The sequence below is a fragment of the Medicago sativa genome, chromosome 4 (genome assembly GCF_051527215.1).
Source record: "Medicago sativa cultivar Bolivia chromosome 4, Bolivia_mono, whole genome shotgun sequence".
Lineage (NCBI taxonomy): Eukaryota > Viridiplantae > Streptophyta > Magnoliopsida > Fabales > Fabaceae > Medicago > Medicago sativa.
Window position 1 is genome coordinate 91,656,360 of NC_140752.1, and position 25,413 is coordinate 91,681,772.

At 34.9% G+C, this 25,413-nt stretch overlaps 2 protein-coding genes and 1 pseudogene across 4 annotated transcripts; all 3 read right to left on the reverse strand.

Annotated features, from left to right (window-relative positions):
• Positions 1-665: 665 nt before the first annotated feature.
• LOC146933737 (protein CELLULOSE SYNTHASE INTERACTIVE 1-like) lies at positions 666-10,766 on the reverse strand. Of its 2 annotated transcripts, none has more exons than XM_085705508.1 (8): positions 10,520-10,766; positions 10,059-10,213; positions 8,983-9,056; positions 5,514-8,577; positions 2,146-4,690; positions 1,532-1,986; positions 1,283-1,399; positions 666-1,174 (listed from the first exon to the last, which is right to left on the reverse strand). In XM_085705508.1, the coding sequence occupies exons 3-8, from the start codon at positions 8,991-8,993 to the stop codon at positions 1,001-1,003; spliced, it is 6,366 nt and encodes a 2,121-aa protein (XP_085561634.1). In that variant the 5' UTR covers positions 8,994-9,056; positions 10,059-10,213; positions 10,520-10,766; the 3' UTR covers positions 666-1,000. The 2 variants fall into 2 exon arrangements, with proteins under 2 accessions (XP_085561634.1, XP_085561633.1); XM_085705507.1 differs by lacking the exon at positions 10,520-10,766 and adding an exon at positions 10,406-10,494.
• Positions 10,767-14,073: 3,307 nt separating this feature from the next.
• On the reverse strand, positions 14,074-20,487 carry LOC146933738 (MICOS complex subunit). The gene is made up of 12 exons (XM_085705509.1): positions 20,383-20,487; positions 20,155-20,221; positions 18,427-19,122; positions 18,082-18,207; positions 17,832-17,984; positions 17,640-17,717; positions 17,120-17,212; positions 16,894-17,013; positions 15,694-15,771; positions 15,422-15,601; positions 14,888-14,989; positions 14,074-14,683 (listed from the first exon to the last, which is right to left on the reverse strand). The coding sequence occupies exons 1-12, from the start codon at positions 20,391-20,393 to the stop codon at positions 14,450-14,452; spliced, it is 1,938 nt and encodes a 645-aa protein (XP_085561635.1). The 5' UTR covers positions 20,394-20,487; the 3' UTR covers positions 14,074-14,449.
• Positions 20,488-22,487: 2,000 nt separating this feature from the next.
• On the reverse strand, positions 22,488-24,496 carry LOC146933739 (uncharacterized; annotated as a pseudogene). Its single transcript, XR_015008440.1, has 2 exons — positions 22,785-24,496; positions 22,488-22,627 (listed from the first exon to the last, which is right to left on the reverse strand). The product of XR_015008440.1 is annotated as an uncharacterized LOC146933739 (transcript).
• Between the last annotated feature and the right edge of the window lie 917 nt (positions 24,497-25,413).

Below are 25,413 nucleotides of genomic sequence, written 5' to 3' on the forward strand. Positions count from 1 at the left end.
AAGAGAAAAATCTTAGCACATCATCTTTGGCGAAGTAGGAATGAATCATGCAAGTAGACATCACATTTGTAACGTACATGTGCAAACGGATCCTAAATCTTAAGTCATCACATTGCAGAGGGCAATAAAGTTGGTTCAGTGGCTAATTTTCTAAAGAGAGAACAATATTGTAAACCACTTAACCATGAATCATCATTTTGTCTTAAATAATACTACTAAAATATTTTATGTCGCTTAATACAAGACCTTAGAGATATTTTCTTTTTGGTACAAAAATAAGAGATATTTATTATTTTTTTAAAATATACTCTTAAATAATACTACTAAATATTTTGGAATATCAGAAGTTAGACTTAAATATAATCATAGACAAGTGGATGTAGTATTTTAGAAACATTTATGCACAAAATGAACACATTCAATATATTATCTACTCTTCCTAACATAGGTGCAAATTGCAAAATTAGGTAAGATATTATGCAATGCAATATTCGTGAAATTCCCTATAGGGCGATCTCTCGTAGTTGTTACAAAACTTAGGACCATTTTCCCTTTACCACTTACTGTATAATGCATTTTTTTTAGAGGTATATAATGCACTTGTTAATTTGTCATTTCATGTTTAATATTTGAATACTGTCAAAAAAAAATATATATTCATCAAATTATTATGATATGTAAACACACGTCAATCTTTATATTTATACATCAAAGTTGTACTTGTACAGTTCCAAACAAAAGCATAGAACAGACTCGCTACACTACTTTGAATTGAACACACTCAAAGAATCATACAAGAAACACAAAAGCAAGCATGATCTTCGTACCCCCTAGTGTTTATCCTAGGAAATGAAGGATCAAGTTACAAAAGAATATAATGACAAAAGAAAAATATTCTGTTTTGAACTATAGACCAAAAAATAAAATAAACAACAGCTATGTACACATGATTTCTCTGGAAAAAACAAAAAATCCAAAAAAATCCTTCACAGCTTGTCCTCTATTGCTGAACTGTCTCAGTTGTTGTATCACTTACTTTGTTAGACCATTGAAATTCAATTTCTAGATTCCTTGGGGGTCCACTTTTACTTGCAGGCAAAAGAGTGTACTCACCAGCTACGGCTCCTAGCATTACCACTCGATCAATTTGGATTGTTACTTTTCCAAATTTACTCTGTTGACAAATCACAATATAAGGGGTTAAGTGGAAGTGTAAAAACAAGATAGGAGACGTTGAATATATACTATATAATGCAATAAATTAGTTTTCAATTACACCTACCTTTCCCACTTTGCTCTTGTTTTTGCAAGAAATATGAAGCTTCTGGCCTTTTGGAGGACTCTCAAAGGACCATGTAAAGCTCTCCTCCCACTCCGGGTTAGGACCAGTTGAGACCACCTGATCACCACATCATCATCAGTAATTTAGTAATATTCAAATTTCAGGGACGATTGTGTATTAATAAAAAGTTAAAATGTTCCATCACAAAAAACGAAAATAGATATATGTGAAAATATATAAAAAGAAAACCTTTGTTAGCTTCGGCGGGGAGTTGCCAAGTGTAATCTTGCAGTAAACACTCGGGATTCCAACAGACTGTCTCATATTGTTACCACGCTTGACGATCACCACCAATGTACCTGGCAAACACTGCAATAAAAATTCCGCCTTCTCCTGAAATCGAGGTGGGCCAGACTGGATTAAGTACTGCAGAAAAGGAATAGCATCTGCAGCTGCAATTGACTGAGCTCTTGAGACTTCAGCAGGGCATGCTGACCAAGCTTGTCTGAGAAGAAAAAGTGCCTCCAATGCAGCTTCCTGACAAGCCTCTGAACCTGTCTTTAAGGCTGTTACCAGATGGGGAATGCTAAGTGTTGCCGGTTCGGTTGCTCTCAGTCGTGGAAAGTTGCTGAATAGAGAATTTAATGCTTTCAGATATTCCTCATTCACGGTTCCACTCGCCCATAAATCTTTTTCAATAGTGGCTACAAGAACACAAAATTTTGTTAGACCATGTTTAAACACATCAAAATCTGAAGATACAAATGTTAATATATTAGAATATTTTGATATTATATAGAGTGCCGTATATATTCACATATATAACTTTCTAGTATTTTAACAATAAGCAAGGTAAAACTCACCAGTGATTGCTCTGACTGTTTCGCTAGAAGCATACTCTTGAATAGTATTATTTGAGAACAGAAGTTTAATAAACATTGCAGCCTGAACAGAAGTTTCAGGATTACTTGAACCTATCAAATCCAATACAACCTGAACACCACTGGCCTCTGCAACCGCTCTTCTGTTTGGTCGACTATACATCACAAGATTTTGCAAAGCACATATGGCTACGACTTTCATTTCTTCGGTTGGTTGGTCTTCAAGCACGTTCACTAAAGCACGACAGGCAGAAACTGCATCACCAGATCGAGCAAGAGCCTCGTTCTGGAACAAATCCCCAAGAGCCAACGTTGCCAATAACCTTGCGTGCTGTGCTTGGGTTTGTGGGTCCAAAAGATACTGTGATAACGGTAAGATGGCTGATTTAGTGACTTTCGTTTCTCTGATCTTTACGTTGTTAAGCAGTACTTCTAAGAGTCGTGCAGCGGTTTCCTCACACTGATGAGATCTTAGGAGCTCCAAGAGAGCCTCTATTGCACCACTTTCAGCCATAGCTTCTGCACTAGTTCCATCGTCACTTTCCAAAACCAGAAGTGCATTTAATGCACCGATAACTGTGCTCTCCGAGCCAGATCGAAGCAACCTTACCAACACTGCAACAGGCACTTCCAAGTAGAATTCAGAGCTAAATTGCAGAATACTTGACAGAACAGACGCAGCAGATTCCCATAAAGCATGAGGAAGGGAAGGATCAGCTTGCAATATCACTCTGGAAATCTCAACAACACCACCCTCTTTGGCAATTTCGTTCGGCCATGTTAGTGCAATACTAACTAGGGCCTTTACAGCTCTCTGCTGCAGTAAAGGTATACCAGAACCGAGAATTCTTATAAGCGGGGCAATTACTTTCGGAGTCACTGGATCCTTCTGAAGATGTTCTTCTAGGAGCAGATGCGAAAGAAGCTCAGCAGCCAACTGTTGCACAACCGATATCGGTGAATCAAGCAAAGGGATAAGTGGTTCAATAACTTTGTGAGAAGTCAATGAATAGTCAGCACGACACTGTGGATGTTCTAGGATATTAACCAAAACCTGCATTGCACTGTGCTGTCCATCGGGCACAAAATCGTGTCTTGCCAATAACAAAAACAAGGGTTCAACAACTTTAGCAGCCCATGGTCCTTTAGCTATGGTAGCATTATTGGTTAATATACGCAGCAGTTCCGCAAAAGCTGCGAGCAAATAATCAGGTGCTTCATGTAAGATGTCGAGTATACTTTCAATGACTCCAGCTTTTACCATTTCCATTTTACAAGCAGGTCTGTCTTTTCCTAACTTGACCAGAGCTCTGGAAATGGCCTCATGAAGTACATAGTTTCTACCAGACAGTAGACTAACAAGAGGAATGACTGCCCCATGTGCAGCAACCAATTCAGCCAGTTGCTCATCGTCAACAAGTCTATCCAATGCCCGGACAACTGAATGATGAGCAGGACTGAACTCGGTTGCAAGGAGAGAGACTAGTGGTTCAACGCATCGTGCAGCAGCAGCCGTGGACCGAATCCTTGTATTTCCAAAAAGAGCGCAACATAATTCAGCAGCGTCCCCTTTGAGGTCCATTGAACAATTTGACGAAAGGATCCTATAAAGAACATCTACTGCATTCATCTCAACATCTGCAACAGCAAGTGCTCTTGACGGGTTTTCACTCAGTAACCCAACCAATGCAGCAATTGCAGCATGCTGCTCCCTTTCTGAACCAGTGTTAAGAATTTCTACCAAGGGTTGAACAGCTTGTCGAGCAATGTCAGCGTTTCTAATGTGGTCCGCCGAAAATAAACTTTCCAATGCTTTTGCAGCACTGTACCTTGCACCTCTTCCTCCTAAGCGTAGGACAGCTACAAGTTGATTAACAGCACCAAATGCAGAGTCGTGTTTTCGTATATCAGCACTACTAAACAGAATTCCTAGCAGATCTGTAGCGGCTTCTTCGGTTGCATCTTGTGGACCAAGGGAAAGATACTTTGTAAGAGCTTCTAAAGCCCCAGATTCTACCATTACAGTCTTATTTGGCGGACAATCTCTACCAAGCTGAGTCAAAAGTCCAAGAGCTAAAAATGGTGCACCTGGCCGATCAGGAATTGGTTTGAGAAGATCAACTAGGGCAGGTATTGCCTTCCGAGAAGTGGCACCAACTCTTATATCATCAACTCTAAACAACTTCTCTAGAGCCACTTGATCAGGATAACGCACCAAAGAAAATTCCTCTGATAATTCCAGAAGTTCCTGGATATCTGTATCAGCACAACCAAGCAAAGAGATAAGTCCACCTGCTGCCCCAGAATTTGTCACAGACAGAAGTGTTCCCCTGCTACCATTGCAAACAAGACTGGCTATTGATTGTGCAGCAAAATATTTGTTTGCCGATTCCTCTGACTTCAATAAATTGGCTAGTGCTGGTACAGATTTTATGGTTGAATGTGCCCGTATGATATCTCTATCTTGAAATAATATTGCCAACAACAAGGCACAAATCCACATGCTGTTATCTTCTTTGTAGTCATTCTGCATGTTCACCGTAAAGAAGCAAACAGAGTTCATATACAAAAATAGTATAACATTAATATAGTAATCTGTTATCTTACTATTTCAATCATTAAGAGGGTGCATGCATGTTTTACTTTTAAAGTGAAGGATGCATTTATGTGTAAATAAGTGAATATTTACTTGGAAAAATCACAATTCACCTCTCTGAAATCAAAAATATTAAAAAGAATGTCAAAACATGTTTTTACAATAAATATAGGTTCGAGATTTGATTACGATACAAGTAAAGAAGGTTTTATCATCGTGTTTTGTAAAAAGGTAACCTATTAACAAGTTTTGCAAACTTAGTATAACTTCAAACATTAATAATTACTTTAACTATTTTCTTACTTCACAGTCACCCTCAACCCTCACTATTTTAAATTACTTTTTGTTATCTCATCCTTTCCACTCATTTGATTCTGTTGGTTTTCTACTGTTTACAAAAAAAAAAAAAAATGTACCATCTTTTACTCTATATCCCCAACTTATATGTTTCAGAAGATAAATAACAAATTCACCTTGGTAAATTCTATGCAATTGAATTGAGAAAATGATCAAATGTGATGTTTTAATCGAGGGGATTCAGTTTAGATTGCAGAGGTTCTGAAACTTGGTATGTGTAAGTAGTACTCGTAATTAAAAACTGTGTGTACTAAAGCTTATTTTAGACAAAATGCGAGTGGAGGGGAGTTGGAAAGGTTAAAGCATAATTTTCTCTGTTATGTAATAACTAAGATCAGAATCAAATCGACTGTTTATTTCTTTCTTCTCGATAGATAGGTAAAAGGCACTTGAATACCTGAGAATATTGTGAGTAACAATTAGAGATCCGGTCGGCGAGAACATCAATTGCTCCAGCCTTCATTATTGCTATTTTATTTTTTTCATCATGACAAGCAAGAATAGACAGTAACCATATAGCTAAATCAACACCACGTATAGTAGAAGTTCCAGTTTTCGATTCATGGTTGTTGGCCTCTTCTTTTGTATGCCTGCATATGCTGATGGATTCCTTGTCATTATCATCATCACCGTGAGTACCCAAAGAAGGCTGTGCAGAAATAAGAATATCAACTAGAGACTGAGTAAGGTTAGCAGACAAGTTTGATATATTGAGATCCTCCACCAATCTCTGAGGATTTTCTTTTGCAGCACAAATAAGAAGCGCAATTCCACCAATTTTGACCTTTACATTTGTGGAACTAATTATCCTCTTTGCTATTGAAGATATACATCCAGAGGCAGAAGCAACAGTGTCTCCTAAAACGACAGGCTGGTCTTTACATAATCGAGATAAAATCTCGATTGTTTTATCTTGCAATGTCGGTGTTGAATTGGCAATGCACAGGACTATTGGTCTTATGCTTTTGGGGAATTCAGCCAAAACTGCACATGCTGGTTTAATGTTTGCACCGGTCTCTTCTGGCCTAGACAGAATGGCAAGTGCTTCCAGTGCCTCTGATGTGTCAACAGATCCACTGGCAGAAGAATCCAAAAAAGAAACTAATGCAAGAACAGTGCCGGCACGATTCACACAATCGGTAACAGCATTATTAACTTTCTGAGAATGTAAGAGGCGAGCGATTGCTGCTGCAGCATGAGTTTTTCCAGAAATTGTGCCTTCATGTAATACTCTGGTAGCAGGCAAGATAACTTCTTCTGCAACAACTTTCTTTGCTATTCCAATATCCAAAATAAGATTCGCTACAGCACCTATAGCCCTCTCTGCTACTTCCAAAACTGAAGAGTTAGCTAGTGCAACTAGGGGGGCTAATGTATCTTTAGCAACAGCTGCTACATCCTTGTTCTCATTGATGGAAAGAAATATTGCAGCCAGGCAGTTTGAGGACTCCATTAGGATATTTTCAGATTCAAAATCAAGCAATTTCATGGATGAACAAAGAGCTTTGACAGCAATGCTACTTTCACGCAAATCTTTCCTAGCTTCAAAAATTTCGGCCAGAGCTGATGCAGATTTTGCCTGAGTTTCTTCCTTTGTTGTGCTCAATAACATTATCATGGTGTCAAATGCATCACCAGCGGCACTACCTTCACGTAAAATGTCGCTAAGAGGAGCAACACAAAGCATACTTCTCAAAGCATCCAAAACATATACCTTAGAATCAGGAAGGTCACTTGTCAATAAGGCTGTAAGCTGACTGATAGTGGTAGTATCAGATTTATGAATTAAATGATTTATGGTCTTTGCTGCAATATCCTTCCCGTTAGGACTTCCATTCTTCAATAGCCATAACAATGCAGGAACAGCATCTGCACTTTCAACACAAGCACGTATATCTTCACTATGATTGCACAAATTCTTAAGGATTCTTGCCGAATCTTCCTTTGCTTTTGCAGATCCTGTCTCCAAAATTTGAACAAGTGGGGGTATACCACCAGCGGCTGTAATTGCCCATTTACTTTCATCATTTTCATTAGATAAAAGGCAAAGCAATGCAACTGCACATTCTTGCTGCTGTTCTGAAGAAAGACCAAGAAGAGATATTAACAGCTGAACTCCTTCACGACCCTGAAGTGCACGCCATAGGCTTCCTTCATTTTTGCATAGTGCCAAAAGAGCTTTTATAAGCTCATCTTGCACTTCGTCAGCAGCCATCGTTATCAGACCAACAAGCAAATGTTTTCCATCGGAATTTTCCAGTTTAGTTGAGAGTATGGGATTGCCGTACAAACTAGCTAAAGCTTCAATGGTCCGTTCTTGCACAAGGAAGGGTAAGCGAGGTTTGAATTGTTTGAGTAATGTCTGTTCAACCACCAAAGGATCTGATGGTTTGGTAGATTCTGCCTTGTTATCATATATCATAAGAGCTGATGCTATAGCCCCTAAAGTGTCAGCAGTTTGGGTAGGGGAAGAGCATGATTCAAGGCTTTGACCAAGGCTAGATATGACATAAGACAAACCACCAGAGATGTTTGCTAAAGCACACATAGCATTCTCTTGCAATGCTTGAGCACACTCACCCTGCATGTATTCTTTAGAAGGAGCTATGGTAGCATTGATCAAAGCAGGAATGCCATTAGAACTGGCTATCTCCCGTCTCGCCTCTTTGCACTGAGCAGATAGAGATTTAAGAGCACCAGCTGCTTCAGCTCTAACAAGGTCATCATTACCGGGGCCTAATAGTTTCAAGAGTTGTTTAGTCACCTCTGCGTTCAACACTTTCGAACAAACAGATGCATCCTCCATCATTACAGAAGCAAGCAAAAAGCAAACATTGGCTAAAGTGCTAGGCTGCCCTGTTGCCAATAACTTCACTAATATGTCCACTCCTCCGGCTTGAATTGTTGCATTCCAGAATCCCTCTGCATTGCTGGAGAGATTTTTCAATGTTCCCGTCAATAAACTTTCAACTACGTTTCCGGTTTTCAGGCCAGTTCGCAACTGCTGCCAAAGCACCAGTACTACTCCTTCGGTCGAAAATATTTTTGAGCCAACATGGTCTCTCGCGCCACCTTGAGAGACAGCATATATAGTCTTTGCAGCAGCAATTTGGCCTTCAGTAGAATTTGACTTCAGCAGACCAAGCAATGGAGGAATACATCCACCAAGCAAGACTTTCACCCTCAGTTCATTTTCTTTACAAAGTGAGCCCAAAACAGTTGCTGCCTGGATCTTCACATTCAACGAACCTGACCGAAGAAGGGAAACAAGTACTGGAACTGCCTGAGAGTGAGATCCAACAGCACTAAATGCATTTTCACGCGTATCTATGAGATCCAATAACTGCCTTAAGGAATACTCTTTCTCGTGCACAGAAGACGAGCTCTGGCGCAGCTGCTCAATGCATTGGGCAACACTAGCTAATGTCCCATCTGGATCCTCCATGCTGCTACTACGATCTCTGCAAGTGCAACCAATTAAGAACGTAAGATGCCGAAATTTTGTGATCACAAATTTGACTATCGATTGTTCATAAATTGAAGCATTAAATTCAGATGATTCTTAATTCAGATATATAATATTGTCAGAACCAAAACAACCTTATCTTCTATTATATAACATTCTTTAATAAAAAATGTTCTATTTTTGATGATAACACTAATACAAGAGGTACCCCACATTCACAGTGTTAGACACTCACCTTACTTGCCAGCAAGCAGTAGAATAAACACTAATGCACAAAATGTATCAACTTAAAGAAATAACTTTTTTTATTCTAGACGCATTGCATGTAATTCATCACTGATTTTAAAAGTTTGTAAATTACTCATGAAAAAAAAGGGTATATTTGTAACTTGTAACCAACCTCAGTCCCATCTTCAGAACAGAATGAGGAGTTGGGGGCTCTGAATCTTGAGCCTTCCCATCACCATTCCTTTCCTGCAAACAAAATAATGAAGGTGCAGAATGTTAAATGACATGTCTACGTATTTTTGAATACATCAACTACAATTTTAAAAATAATATAAACTGATCATCCTAAAAGCATTTGTTGTTTTTTCTTTTTCTTTGTCCTGCTCATAAAGCTAGTGGGGGTGGAAAACTAAGGGTGTGTTTGGATGGAGGGTTTAGAAGGTGAAGGGAGGGGAGGGCTTACTTTTCATTTGAAAAGTTTTTTTAAAAAATAAAATAACAACATGATAAACGATCATATAATACTTCAATCACACTTAATTTATTTAAAAAAAAAAAAAAAATGTTATCTAGTCCGTGATATAAAAAAGAAAATTAATCCCTCCCCTCCCTTCCCCCTCCTAAACCCTCCATCCAAACACCCCTAAGTAATGTGTTCTATAAGAAAGAGAAGATAAAATGGGAGATCAGGTTCTAACGGTCGATAGGTAAACCAACATATATCACAACTTGATTATTACATTCCCAATCAAGAAAATTAAACATTTTCTAGTTTTGCCCTGCACCCCCCAAGCTGCATTGCTGAGTTAATAATGCCTGCTATTCTATAATAAATATTTTCCCCTGCATGAGTTGCTCAGTTGATAATGTCAGAGATCCTACAATAAATATTTCTTGTCATTTCCTTAACTATACTTCTCTCAATCTGCAAAACTGTCATGTATATGTTGCCAAGGGACAATTTAAAATAAGTAGCAGAAAAGTGGGGACTATATTACTGAATTAAATCTAAGATTTTCTTTAAACTTTCTAACATTGTCTAACATCGAGTACAAAAGGAAATAAATCTGAATTAAACAAAAAATCAAAATGAAGTTGCATACTAAATCAAAATGGTTACATTGACCATAATTCTTTTAAAGTTGTGAACTTTATAAAACCCAAATCAAGTAGGATTAGATTGAAATAATGGGTCATGGAAAAAGAAAGAAAGAAAGAAAGAAAAAATTGATGTATGAAGGTACTAACCAGATCAGTGGAAGCATGGCTGCTGCCATTATTGGCAGCATGCCTCCAAGATAGTGTAGTAGCCAGCTTTAGATTGTTCTCTTCACTCTTTGAGTCAAAATTGATGAGACCCTTCTTCAGATCTACACTGAAGAGACACTCTTCAAATGCTCCTCCTAGTTTAAAACATGAAAAAAAAATGTAAATCACAAATCTGAAAGTGAAAATCAAATCATCAATGCAAAAACACAAGAATTGAATCCAAAGTAGCTCAGATCAACACTGACAGTGTAAGATGATAATGTAAAAAGTGAAATGCATGATGATGAAAATACAAAGTAGTAGTGGAAGTAGTAAGAGAGTGAAACCTTGAAAGAATGAAAATGCATGTAATTGTGTGAATTGGAATTGGAATTGGAATTGGTAGAAGAAGATAAGAAGAAAGAGAGAGAGGAACAAAGAAGAAAGAAATATAGTTGTACCTTATTATTATAAATAATAATAAAATTGTTATTGCTTTATTTAACTTTGTTGCTAATTTGATTGTGTCTTACGTTACTATATTTTGATTTTCATGTTGACGGTGTGAGTGATTGGATTGGTTTACCGACAAGTGCCAAGTTGAAGCTCACTCACTCACAGGTTGGCGTCGGCTTCAGATTCACTCTTCTTCTACTCAACAGTCAACATAACTGTAAAACAATGTGTTGTGTTTCTTACCTTTTTTGTATGTATGAATAAAGATCAAGATAAATTTCTACCCAAAATAAAAAAGATTAAGATAAATTTAAAATTATAACATTTTATTGTTGGGTCACTCAGGGGAGCTCGGGAGATCGTCCACATCGAGGTTAGAACAACGAGAGACGCCACACTCTTACCCAAAATCTTAAGGCAATGAGTTTATGGGCCTCTTACTTATAGGGTGTTCAACCTTTACTTTTCTATCAGATGTGAGACATATAACTCACACTTGCACACAACATTTATAAAATTATTTTTTTATATTGAATAAGATTAGCGTGTGCCATAAGTGAGAGATACGGTGCCTTTTCCGCTTTAAAGATAGTGGATTCATATCCAATATATAGTAAGGTATAATAGACTTGAGAGTTGAGAGTGATGTATTTATGATTAATTTAATTAAAAAAATAATGAATGTTACAATAAAATCATAAAACAACACTTAAGTTTTTTCTTTTTACAATAACAAAGTTATTTTTTTTTAAGGGAACAAAGTTATATTTTTTTCATTGCTCCTCAAACTAGAAGAGATATAAGATGGTATATAATTAAAGATATGATGACTTGCATACAATTTTAACGCTATTGTTAAAGAATGAAGACTAAAATTTGTTTGTCTCGTAATAAAATTTATCTTACCGTTTTGATAATTGGAAAGAACTAAGAACCATCATACAATCATTTACAAGTCTGCCAAAATTAGACTGATCTACAAATCTATCCAATATGTTATCAACCAATAGCTTGCAATTTGACCTAATTGATACATTCAACACATCCATTTACCCTAGCAAAATTACTTCCTTGAGTCCACAAGCTTCTGCTTCCATCAGAGATGACACACTGTAGTATCTAGCATTTTTTGCTTTGATAAAATGACATCTAGCATCTTTAAGACGCATGCCAACATCAAAACAATGATTGATTTTAAACAGCGTGTCATCAACGTATATTTAACATTTTCTTCCATTGATGGTTAGTTAGTCATCGAACATCAATGGTGTTCAACAACACTCATGTAATAAACACAACTATATTTTATTTTATTTTCACAATTATAAACACCACTATATGTTTACATAATTTCTATTTTTTAAAATGTTTTCTTTACGGGATATAATTGAATTATGTTCGAGATGTATCGACACTAAATATAGATACATCTTTTAATTAAAATTTGATATGTGATTGCTATTCTTCACATCAATAACAACAACACCTCTGAAAAATAAAATTAATAACAACAACAAAAAGAGATTATACATAGTGAACACAATCACTTTCTCTCTTCAAGTAAACTTTTTCTCTTCAAGAACCATTTTTCGTAAGAATATTTTATTTTCATTTGAGAAAAGTGAAAGATCAAACAAATTATTAAAGAAGACACAGACATTTCTCAAAGCCTAAATAACACATAAGACCAAAAGTCAAATCAAAGCCAACTCTCTGTCGAACATTCGTTGCGGGCAAGAGCATAGATGATTGTGTAGAGAAGTGTCACTTTTTTATATATCAAAAGTATAATTTAATTGATTTGCATCTCAAGACTCGTTAGGGCCACTAAATTTTACTAGATCTAGTAAAATTTTAAGAAGTTGGCAACGACAGTGTCATCGGAAGAGCATGCACAAACAAATATGCATATTTATAAGAAGTTGTTCAATATTATTTAAAAAAATTAACTTCATCAATAGTAAGTAATTTCAATTATTAAGGCTTAGTTCCTTTTTTGTACCCAAAAAAAGAAAGAATTATATTAATGAGAACAATAGATGTTAGGTCTAACATAGAGAATTATACGTGATCAATGTTTAAATTTTGATTGAACACATATCAGCGTATAATATTGGATGAATGCTCAAAAAAAAGTATTACTTTAAGGGAAACCTATGAAAAAGTAAAGAAAAATAGTTATAATGAGAGAGTTAAGTTTAACCAAATGAATTGATCTATCACAATATTTAAGGTTTGAATTTCTGCCAAAAGATGTGTATATATTTAGCGTTGAATAGTATATCAAACAAAATTATCTTCCGTTGATAAAACTTTTGAAAATCAAAATAAAATGTAAAGAGCTATTCTCATTTCTAATATCTTAAACTAAAGTTGGGAACCGAACTCCAATTATTGATCAAACAGGTTTGGCTTAACCAACTAGCTAACCAGAAAGCCATTTAAAAATTACCTCAATTAGCAAGTCTATTCATCTTTTGGTTAGTTCAAGTGTGCGTGTATTATTAATAAAGGGCTGTCTATTTTCTTATTATTACCTTTAAAAAAATCTTATTATTATTTGGACAAGCTGTATTAGCAACTGAGTTAGATATAATTAAATCAAATCAAGCAACAAAGAACGAGCCATGTTATTTGCAGCTGCGCCCCGTAAGCATTTGCTGTTAATATTCTCCTGCTGATTGGGACATTTCAGCTAGCTAAAACACCAATAACTTGTTTGGTTTATATATATAATCATTAATTTAAATTAACCGCAATGGAATGTGAACACTTCAGACAAATTTTTTTACGTTTTGTTTTGTGGTGTCCAGGGTTTGAGCCCCGGACCTTGCATATATTATGTATTGTCCTTATCAACTGGGTTAAGATCACGGGGGACAGACAATTTTTTTTACTTTACATTACAAGAAGAGGGTCTATTTTTTCAATTCCCCAACCAAAATATAAACTCACATAACAGAAGTTGATATGTCACTGCTGGTGATTGAGATTGTAGACGTTACTCTTATGAGTGTTGATATAGTAATAATATATATAAAAAAATAAAAAATATTTGTCCCGGAGAGGGATCTAGGATATGACAAAATGATTGAACCAAACAACCACTGTTTCCGTTTTATATCATTTTCCTTTAAACAAATAAAGGCAATCTGCAGAGGTTTTCCTTGGTTGGATTGGATGTGGATTGGATGTTTGTTATATGTGCAATGTATCTAGTAAAATGATTGAACTAGTAAATATTTATTTCTTTTTCTCATTTAATTTTAATCGTTAGGATGTGAAAATTTATTTATTTTCATTTTTCAACAATCCAATTACAAGATTGCTCCAATTAAATACCTCGTCGTTTATTAAAAACCTCCACTTTGATTAATAAATTTATTTTTTTGACAGGTTGATGAATAACTTTATACTTAAAACTATAGGCAGACTCTTCTGCCCAAAAGAAGTTTACAAACTCTATTCATTCGCTCAAAAGATGGTATCTAACATTTTGCACTGAATATAAATAAGCATGATATCTAACTTAGCAGGTAGTAAAAACAAAAACGAACAATTATCATCGCTCAGGAAACCATCTTGAACTATTATTTGTATGGAGAGCAATGATAGACATTTGACGTCCAACCTTGTCTTGGTCGCCTGTGGCCGCGGGTATATTATTGAAATTTCCATACTAACAATGCAACATTTTAATCATTCGTGAAAGAGAAAATATACAGAGCCTCAAATCACTTTGTTCCAATCACCGAAGCCAGTGGTGTTATACAGATATCACAGAATCAATGAATTTTAACTGCTATGAAAACGCTAACTTGTTTTCTTGTGGGTCAAGGCAACTCCCGTTGGCATCCTTGGTGGAACCAAATAATCTCTCCAACCTTTAGGTATTTAAATCAACACGGTCTTGTCAAATATTCAAAATTTGATAATCATGTAAGGCTAATGGAATTGGCATAGGATTGAAGAAAAACTACAGCCTGCTCAGAAATAGCCCTGTTTCTTGCTTGCTTCACCCAACCTGCAACAATTTCTGCAGCTTGGGTATCCCTCACACTTTCTTCTAGACAATCTGCTGCTTCAGCAAGTTTTCCTTCTGCCAAGTAACTCTCAACTTTGTTAATAACAGATTCAATCCCATCACCTGATTGGTCAGCTTCCTTAACCTGAATATGGCGCAACAGTTTGTACTTCAGGATGAATTCGATAGAGATGAAAATGAGAGTTAGGGCACCAGAAAGAAATAAAGGTAGCCAGTGTATCAAAACACAAATTATGTCTCCATGGAATTTCACCTCCCCAACTAATTATATTTTCCCATTAAGCACACACATAAATGTAAATGCCATATTGGTAATTTATCTACGTACCTTCAACAAGGATGCTATACGCGCCAAAGAATGTGCCAACATACCTCCCCCTCCTGGTGGGAAGAAGACGAAGTGTCGTACATTACCTTTTATGATATCAAACTGCAACAGAATATGCATAAATTAGAAATATGCAAGATTGAAATCTAAAATTATATTGTATGGTATAATCTAGAATTGATGTAGTAACAGTCAACTACATTTCAGGAAATCACAAAAAATGTTCAATAATTCCATAAAGTTCTTCAGCAGTCAACTCAAATGCTTTATATAAATTTATAAGGCAGCTTCAAAAGATATATGAGCATTACTGAATGTCAAAGATAACCAACGGATTTGTCACTAATATAAGTAAAAAAATCAATTTAAAGAGATCCATATTCATGCTATAAGCATCGAGAGAAAACAACATCTAGCATATAATCAAAAGAAAGCTCTGCAAGGTTAAAAAATAATAATTGACAGAAGAAATGTAGCAATTTTATAACGAACAAGTAACCCAAAAAGTCAACAGCAGATAAGAACACGGCTTGCCTTCTGCTTTAATTGCAAATGCGTGTCCGTGCCGTTGTTTCTTGTCTCTTCAGGAAGGGACGCTAGAACCAAATCCAACACTGAATCTTTATCTGTGCCTTCAAGATAAGACTGCAAAGATTCTAATTCTGTCTGAATTGGCAATCCTTTTGACAGTGCATCTTCAAGTGCAAGTGCTCTCTGCAGGATTCATGCACAGATAACAAGAAACTGGTAAGTGGTAAGCAGAATTGGAAACTGGTAAAACAAAAAGAAACGTGAAAAAAGATTACCAAAGCAAAACTTTGTGCAGCATGACTTTGACGAGCTTCTTCAGATCGAGCATAAAATGCCATGCACAAGGCATTTATCTAGAGAATCAGATGGAAAGAAATTTTTAAATCAAGTCAATTATCAACATTCATATATGATATGAAAGATATTGATAATTACAAGAAAGCCAAGAAGCACGTACATTAATAAGAATTCTAAATCGAGCCTTATTAGCTAAAAATATGATATCAACCTTGCAACTATCAAAAGTCGACCTGTGTTTTGCCTTTTTTAACATTAATATTTCTTGATCAAACTTAGCAGCTTATGTTTGCATAATCAAGCAGTTTTCCAATAATTTCAAGCCAACCATGCCGTAGTTGTCTAGCAAAACATAATTATGAAAAGAAAATTATGTTTTCCATAGACAAAATAATTAGTTCAGTTAAATACATGTAGTATCCACCTTTCAACCTCAAAGAAGCAACACAAGTCCATATACAAAAATAAATGAAGAAGTGAAATTCACATATTTTGTATTTTCATTCAAGGTGAACACACCAGCCTTGGTACAGCTGTACTGAATGTTGTCTACCAAAAATATATTCAACGTTTGTTTTGGTCTTTGGGATGTACAGAAAGTTCTATCACAGACCAGAAAAGATTCAAACAATGACAGGTTTGCTGTTATTTTGGTTCTCATCACGAAGAGCATTGAAGGAAGTTATCTGGTATTAACTAGTACATAAAGAAACTCTATTATTTTGCTATCTGTACTCTTACGAAAATTCCTCCATAACTAACCTACCATGTAAATGAACATGCAGCACTTGTTTGCTAAGAATTACGGGAATTTTATTATATGTTAGACCAAGAATTTACATTGGCAAACTAACTTTTCTCTGTTCAGAAACTTGCTTCAAGTAATGAAATGACCATGAATGTAATTTCCTACTAAGCAGGTTTTAATGAATGTAGTATACTCAAAATTGCATAAGGAAGTTAAATCCAGAACTAAATTTATTTGCATGCTTTCATAAGTTACCCATAGTAGAAGTTGCCCCGGCTTTATACCCAAGCAAAACTATTATGGCTATTGTATTCTTCTATATGCTACTGCCTAATGAAAATCATATCCCTTTTCATAAATTGAAGTTAGCTATAAAAAATTTAAATATGGGCGTATCTATACACATCCTTAATTCTAGAGTAAGCCTCACATTAATATTTGCTTCAGACATTTTTTCAAGCTGGGCTGCCTTCTCCTTTGCTATGGCTGCATTTAACTCTGCCTGTGCTAACTCCTGATTTTTCTTCAAACTTTCTTCTGCTTCGATTTTCTGAAATTATGAATAATGCCACTTACTTTAACAAATATTATCTAATATTAATATATACAGGAAGCGGGGGGCAGTACTTGTACTGCCAATAAAACCTAATGTGCACCTTTTGTTCAAGTTCTATCTTTAGTTTCTCGTCCATTTTTTCTTGAAGTGACTTAATAGCAAGAGCTGCTTTTGCCCTCTCTCTCTTAAGCTCCTGATAAAGTATTGAGATAAAAGCAAAGTTCAAGACCCGGTAACATTGTAGAGCCAAACAGCACATATAAAAGAAATAGTCCGACTTGATCAGTTGACAAACTTTACAATTACAAAACAAACTTGACAGGCTGATAGTTCAAATTTGATTCTGATTATTATTGTGTGATCGATATTAAGTCAAATCAATATAATTGTACATTGAAATTCAATATGAACTATTAGGCTCAATGGAGACCACGTAACTAACGAGTCAAATGCATATACATTGAACAACAAAACTGCAGTCCCACATACAGAAATTATTGTTTGTTTGAATCAAGTAGCCTGTGTTATTGTCTTTTGCAATCCAGGTATTTAAGACCAAAATGAACAAACAAATATCATTTTAAATTGAATAAAAAGGAAGATAACAAAAACATTGTTACCCTATCCAACATTGCAGTTTCTTCAGCAAGCATTAGTTCTTTGGCAGCTGCATCCTTCAACTTCTTTTCATATTTTTCCTAGCACAAACAAAGATGCAAGTAAAAATTAGTATACCAAACCCATCAATAAACAAAAAAAAAAAAAAACTACAAATGCTAAGCCTACTCGCATAGATTAGAGAGTAAGTTAACCTTCAATGCTTTCTTCTCTTCATTAAAAGCATGTGCATCTATTCCAGCTTGCCTTTTCTCCGCAGCATGGATGGCTTGTACGAAATCAAGAACCACTTTTCCATCCTTAGTCACATAACCATCTTTCAAGTCCTCCGTTGCACCACTAAATGCCTAGTGTTTCAAGAAGTTAGCTTTCACACATGATCAGAATCATAAAAAGAATGTACCACTAAAATGTTAACAAAAAAATAAAGGATCATAAAAAAACCTCTTTTTCTTCAGGAAAATGACTGTTCTCGGTAAGCCCAATAGGAGCGGTTCCTTCCGACTTATTCCTTATGTGATATTCCTCAAGGAGGGTAGGTGGTTGTTCCATATCTTTAACTAATACATTCTGCCATGGAGTAACAGAAAATATAATAATAATAATCAATAAATGTCAAAATTCAATTTAGAAAGAAAAAATGTAAGGAAAAAGGCTCTTGGTCTGAATGCCAGGGAATAACAAAATCATCTGATAAGTCTATTGTAAAATTTAAACCAGCATGATTACCAAAAAGATCACAGATGATATTAATGATTAACCTGTATATCAAGACAAACTCAGACGTACCTCCCTTCTTTCCTCTATTTCTTGTTGCTTTGGTTGAATATTTTCTGTCCCCTTCTCATCTAGAAATGTATTGTCCTGTGTAGATGGCGATGTATGTTGAATTGCCTCTTCCGGTTTTAGGGTAACATCTGCTTCGGTGCTTTTTATGCCAACAGTTCCATCAGATTGCACCACACTCTCTTTACTAGGATCATCAGATGATAGACTACTTTGAGGATATTCGGGAAACTGGTTTTCTTTTGCACCAGCATTATGATCTTCAGCAATATCAGAAGTATCTTGCAGAGGAATCGGTTTATCACTTGAATCTTCTATTGCAATTTCTGGCTGTGAAAGACGGGTATCAACCTTCTGCTCAGCATGCTCTACAACAGGATTTTCATTGTTAGATTTCTCACTAGTGGGTGAAATTAACTCCTCTATTGAATGTTGTCCACTCTCCAAATCTCCAACGGTACCATCTATCTGAGCTTCTTGGGGAATACTAAGCTTCTCCTTCTCAACGTATTTATCTAAGAAACCAAATTGATAAGCTGCCAGAAGAACAGCACTTACACCAGCACCTCCAATTAAAAAAGACTTTGACTTAGAACCATGAGACTCGGGCGGCTTTCCTGTAGAATAAGGAGCTGAGGCACCACCAGGTTTCGATGCATTTGAGAATTTCTTTCGAGAAGATAGATGTGAAGGTATCTTCTGAAATATGTAATGCAGAAATGAAGGGTAATAAATTAGAAAAGGAAGACATGTGAAACTGACAAAAATTTGGAAACGAGTACTACTAAATCAACAACCTAAGTAGTAAATTACGGAATGTATTTGTATAGCAAGAACAAGTGTTTCAACATTAACACCTTTCCTTCCCTACATTCTTGTAATCAACAGCAACCAAGCCTTATCCTACTAAATACAGTCAGCTACATTGATCAAATAATGCCCTAATGTTCTGTCATATATCATATCTCTATCCAACTCAGTAATGTCTCTTTCTTCCTTAGTAGTTTCTCTTGTAGTTTTTCTAGGTCTTCCTCTACCTCTAGCGATTTGACTATCCTCCATCTGATCTACTCTCGTTTCTACAAAATCTACAGGTCTTCTTTCCATATACCCAATTCCGAAACCACATTTGAGTTTTCACATCATTTCGACGATAGGTGCTACCCCAACTTTCCCTCCAATGTTGTCATTCCTAATACTATCTCGTCCAGTTGTACCACACATCCAACACAATATTCTCGTCACTTTTATGTTTATTTTATTCTCAAATTAGTAAAATAAAAAAATGAGGGATGGCAGTTCTACTCAAGCACCAGTGTTGCAGTATATCGGTATTTGAAGTTAATGATGATTGTGCTATGCACAAGTGAAATAAGCAAATAAATAACATAATTACTACTACCCTCATGTATCCTGAATCAACCTTCAACTCTCCTAATATATTTCTCTAGTCCATTTACAATTCTATTGTTGCATATAAGAACTTCAGAAGAGACATTTAAAGGTTTTAACTTTCAATAGTTGGTGACTAAATTAAGATGGATTGCGAAACCATTGAAAGTGAGGAATAATATTCACTCTTTTTGCCTTTTTCAATGCTAATTCCAATGCTCACATTATATAATAATATTAGGTTCCATTGATAAATCAGTTGCAACAATTTCATATAAAACTATATGCTAGTTGAATTATTTTCATCAATTGCAAAAATAAGAAGTAGAAGTTGGGTACCTGATTACTAAAATATCTGGGGTTTGTTCTAAAGGATTGTCTTCGAGATGAAAATTGCAAAATGGACCTGCAGTCAAATAAGCATAATGATGAAACAAACGCAAGAATTCGATCGCAAACAGTGAAAATCAAAAGAGCAAGCACGATACGATTAATCGACATCACGAACTGAGAAAGCGTAAAGTTGCATCGGCAATGAAACTATGAAAAAAGCGTAAGTGCGTTTACCTGCGGAACATGGTAGAGTCGGAGAGATGGAGAACAAGGTGTTTGCGGAAATGACTGAACTACTTTCTTTGCCGATTGCCTTCGTTGTGGCGCACCCCCAAACTTACAAGCTAACCTCAAAACAAAACTTGATGTTTATGTGATTTTGATCATGTATCAGGGTGGAATCATAATTACTAAAACTTCATTTTTTGGGTCCATAAGTAAATCATAATTACTTAATTACTAAAACTTCAACAAAACAAAAAAAAACTTTTGATTTTTAATCTCTATAAATATTTGAACTCTTCCTTTTAATTAATCTCTATAAATATTTGAACTCTTCGTTTTAATTTTTCTATAATTTTAAAATTTTCATATATATATATATATATATCATTTTTTTAAGGATTAATTTATATATATCATTCGAAATTTTGATTTTTTTTTCAATCATATTTAGAATGTTATATAAATCTTTCTAAAAATTTAATTTTTTTTAACAAGAATTAAATAATATTTTAAGTTTTTTTGCACTTTTTAAGATGGATTCTTATAATATTTTAATATTTCGGCAAAAATTCATTCAAAAATTAAAATGAACACATGATAAAACTAAAAAACAGAGATCAAAAGCGTAGACAAAAAAAATTTGAGACTAAATTTTTTAATCAGATACATCAACATTGTTTGTCTATTTTTTACTCATATTCGAACCGAAGAGAATATATCTTAATTATATAGTCACTTTGATTTCAAATATAAGCAAAGATTTCATTTTTAAATTCATCAAATAAACTTCTGTCAAAAAATATTCACCAAATAAATAATATATTTGGTTTATAATATAGATCAATTAATTAATAAATCTGAAGAAGAAAAAACTATTTATTTATATTTGAGGCCAAAAGGAGTAGAAACTAACACCATCTTGGGGATCATTCTCCCTGTTTAGGAACTTGTTAAATAAATATCCTGATTGTGAGATAAAAAATTAGATGTCTATACAGATGAAGATGATGCTGTGTTTGTTTGTTCATTTAACCACTATTGAATTTTCATTTTCAATCTAAGGTCATTGTTTTGCTACAACGTATAATGCATCCTTAAGAAAGAAAAAAGGAACAATTACATAGTGCATCGTTGTTTGATTATAGCAAAAAGAAGGCCACGTTTTCAAATTATTAATAAAATTAAAATATTGTACGCTTTTATAAATTATAGTTAAATTAATGTAGTATTTCAAAAATTAGATAAATTAAAAGATGATTATTGTTAAAATTCGATGATATTAGGGATCAATCGGGAGGAGATTGTCTCCCATATTTTCTTTTCAAGTGTGATTTTGGTAATCCATTATAAAGGGTTTTGGATACATGCACCATAGAAAACCGTAGAGTATTCCACCTGAAAGGATCCTCTCCCCAATCATTTGGCGTGTGTTTTGTTATGAATTAAATATTTGATGATGTTAAAACATTATGATTAGTATTATTGTTAAAAAATTTAAAAGATAAATTATGTTTTGGTATTATTGTTAAAATTTGATGAAATTAAATTTGATAAATTACAACTAACCGTAATGTTCTAGTATTATTGTGAGAAATTTGTGTTTCAAAAATTAGATAATTATGAATTAAAAATTGTTAAAAAATTTGCCTTAAAATTTTATGATATTAACACAAATTTCTCCAGAACCCAACATGTCATATTAGAACATTATGATTAGTTGTAAATAATGTGCACTCAAATTTCTCACAATCGCTTGGTGTGTGTTTTGTTATGCAATGACATATGATAAATGAATTTTGAATAAATTCATTTAGTTAAAGGTGAATTGAATCTAAAATGATTTTATTTGGATAAATTTATGTAAAAGTAAATTAATAAAACAAAATTGGAGGCTAAAAATCAGTATTAGAATGCAAAATTACAAATTCTAACTTCAAATTAAAATCAATTCTCGAGATAAAATTGATCCTACTCGAAAACATCTAAAATGTAAAAATCAATTTTACACTTCTAGAATCAATTTTGACTCATCAAGAAGTGAATAAGATGATTTTCGATAGTTTCAGCTTGTGTTAAAAATGAATTGTCTATCAGGAAGACGGTCTGCCGTTAGCAAATTTCATACATTAATAATGTATCCAACGAAGAAAACGAGGAAGACAAACAAAAACTTTTCTCCATCTAGAACTCGGGCCAACAAACTGTACTTTGGAGTATAAGATTAACATGAAATTCGATGATTAGCAGGTCCTTACTGCAAAACAATGAAAACACAAACACATTATTACTAACTGAATGAAAGGGGGGAAAAAAACCATATTAAAATGTTTACTAAACCAACCATTTTTTAACAACAGTTGTGACCATTTTTATGACACCAAATCAAATTAACCTCACACTAAAGGAATTACCTGGTTTTACTTGCCTCCATATGCTTTAAGTCTCGACTTTGACAACTTTAATTTAGCTATGTTTTCCCTTCTCTTGGCTTTCCTTGATTTTGATTTTTCTGTGTTTGCTTTTTCATCCTTCACAATACTGTTTGATGAAGTTCCTGTCTCCACAACATTGTTTGATGAAGTTAACTTGCTAGAATCAACCTTTGACTTCTTATTTTTCTTCTTGTCCAAACTTGATGCATGAAGGAGCTCCTTAGCCCTCATCTTCAGCATGTATCTTTTTTGTTTTCTGAGCTTCCATTCCTCCTCTTGGTAAGGAGCAAGTTTTTTCAAGGGAACATGTTGATTCAATTCCTTGTCATCCATCAATAGTATCTCTTGAGCACTCATGCAAAATTTGTTAGGCTTTGTTTGGGCATACTTGAATCTTGTCTTCATGTCCCCAATTGTGTCCTCATAATCTATTCCATAGTACTCATCCATCATTTCCGCTGTTGCTTTCTCCAAAAGCGAAGTTTTATGCTTCCTCTTCCGACTACCTTTCTCGGGACTTTTCTCTTTTTCATTATCAACGTCATCGATTCCTGCAGTCTTCATTATCTTTTTAACCCTCTCTTGTATCTCCTGCTTCTTCACATTCTTTAAGTGCTTAACTTCCTCATCCCTTTCCTTTTGTGCTATTGCCATTCTCTCATCTTTGCTCTTTCTCTGCTCTTTCCTTGTATTTCTCTTTTTCCTCACCGATCCCTCCACCTTACGAGCATGACCAAACACTCTTATCTCCTGAATTTTCCTGCAACTGATGCTCATATTCTTCTTGCCTCTCAATTTCCATCTCATCCTCTGAAATCTCTTGCAAATCTTCCTCTCCAACACTTGATTTCTCCGCATTCTTGTCCATCCACATTTTGTTCATGAAATAATTTCTCAGAAATGATTCATGATCTCCACTAAAATAATCATTCAGTTTCTCCTCCAATTCCTTGTCATCACTATCTACTTTGTCTTCACAAGCCTCCTCCTTCAAGGTGAGAAAATCCCCTTCATCATCTCCCAAACCCCCCTTTTCTTCTGCTTCCCGAAATTCCCTTTTCAACTCCTCTTGCTCATCACCATAAGTCTTCTTCCCACCTTTATTCACAAAGTGCGCCTCCTCTTGATTCAAAGAAAATGCATTCTCACCCTTAACAATTTTTGATATACCATTCTTATGTTCATTTTTTTCTTCCTCTTTATCACCAAAATCTGGTCCCTCCTCAATCAAATGCGTTGCCATCACATCCTTCAAATACATTGCCTTCTTGTCCTTCTTATCTTTTGATTTACTCTTGTCGTCATCACTTCCATCTTGACTACTATGATCAGATTCAAAAAGCCTAACATCTTTTTGCATAAGAACAGGATCTTTCTTCTTCACCTTAATTAAGGCATCAAAGAATTCCTTTTCACTTTTTGAATTGAAGTTTATCTCATACTCGTCATCAGATGATTCGGACTCAGATTCATCATCTTCTGAGAGTGAAGGTGAATCAATAAGGCCCTTCTTTTTTAATTCTTCAAAACGCTGGAGGTCCTCGCGTCTCTTGTTGTGCTCATACCTACGAGCATATTCCTCGTTTAACTTGATTTCTGAGATGTCATCATTTTCAGAATCACTTCCATCAAAAAGTTGCAGAGACATTTCTTACACTACGACAAAGGCAACTGCTACAATTTAATCCTCTGAAATACAGATTCCCTGAAGATAATTTAATATTCAACAAGCAATTACTAGGTAAGTAAATGAAATTTAGTAAAGCTAAGCAACATATCAAATCAGAAACAATTTGACTCCAATAAAAAAATATTTTAACCCAAATCAGCCGATGCACTACATTATTTCAAGTGTTTTAGGGGAAATTCTGTTTGAGAGATACTCTGTGACATAATGAAGATCTGCATATTTTCATGGTAGAAGGAAGGTTAGCAGTTGATTAAATACAATGTAAGGGTCCACTTCTTCTATATGTATCCACACCATGCAAAAGTGATGAAGTCAGGGGCCTAGTTATAAGGTTACTGATATATTATAAGAATGGTCCAAAAAAGCAGGAACTATTGGTTTAAAGCCAAATGCCTCAGAGATCAAGTCAGGGGAAATTTGATCGTTAGAGAATACCATTAGGGTTGCCATTTGGAAAATCTCTATCATATGACTAAAAATTGCTCCTTGCTGTTGTTTGAATGAAAAATTTCAATAAAGATAGCTACAAAATGCACTTTTCCCCATTTCACTTGGTCATACCAAATTGGTGTTGATGTGCTGCCAAGTGAATGGTAAAGGTAATTTTCACAAACACTCCTCCTTACTGTATACTGATATTGGTTCTTATAACAAAATGACATATTAGAATATTCTATATTAACACGGTGTAGAAAGAATAATGCATGTTTGAATATAATGTTTCCTGTCACAGCACACTAGGAGGATAAGCTGTGGTGCAAATGCAGACTGTTCAACAAGCTATCAAAATTCTATCATACGTTCCATTTTCTAAATTCAACACAAAGTAACATTACCTTGATACCATATTAATCAACAACCACAGGTTGCAATGACTTCGTGATAACCTCTATAACATTGATACTTCTAATGAAGGCC

What these genes read in the sequence shown, in the direction of transcription:
- LOC146933737 (XM_085705508.1), bottom strand. An exon ending in GTTACTCACAATATTCTCAG is followed by an intron (nt 4,691 to 5,513) that starts GTATTCAAGTGC and finishes GTGAACATGCAG; the next exon opens with AATGACTACAAAGAAGATAA. An exon ending in ACAAGAGCAAAGTGGGAAAG is followed by an intron (nt 1,175 to 1,282) that starts GTAGGTGTAATT and finishes ATTTGTCAACAG; the next exon opens with AGTAAATTTGGAAAAGTAAC.
- LOC146933738 (XM_085705509.1), bottom strand. An exon ending in CTGCACAAAGTTTTGCTTTG is followed by an intron (nt 15,602 to 15,693) that starts GTAATCTTTTTT and finishes TGAATCCTGCAG; the next exon opens with AGAGCACTTGCACTTGAAGA. An exon ending in ATTTGCAATTAAAGCAGAAG is followed by an intron (nt 14,990 to 15,421) that starts GCAAGCCGTGTT and finishes ATTCTGTTGCAG; the next exon opens with TTTGATATCATAAAAGGTAA.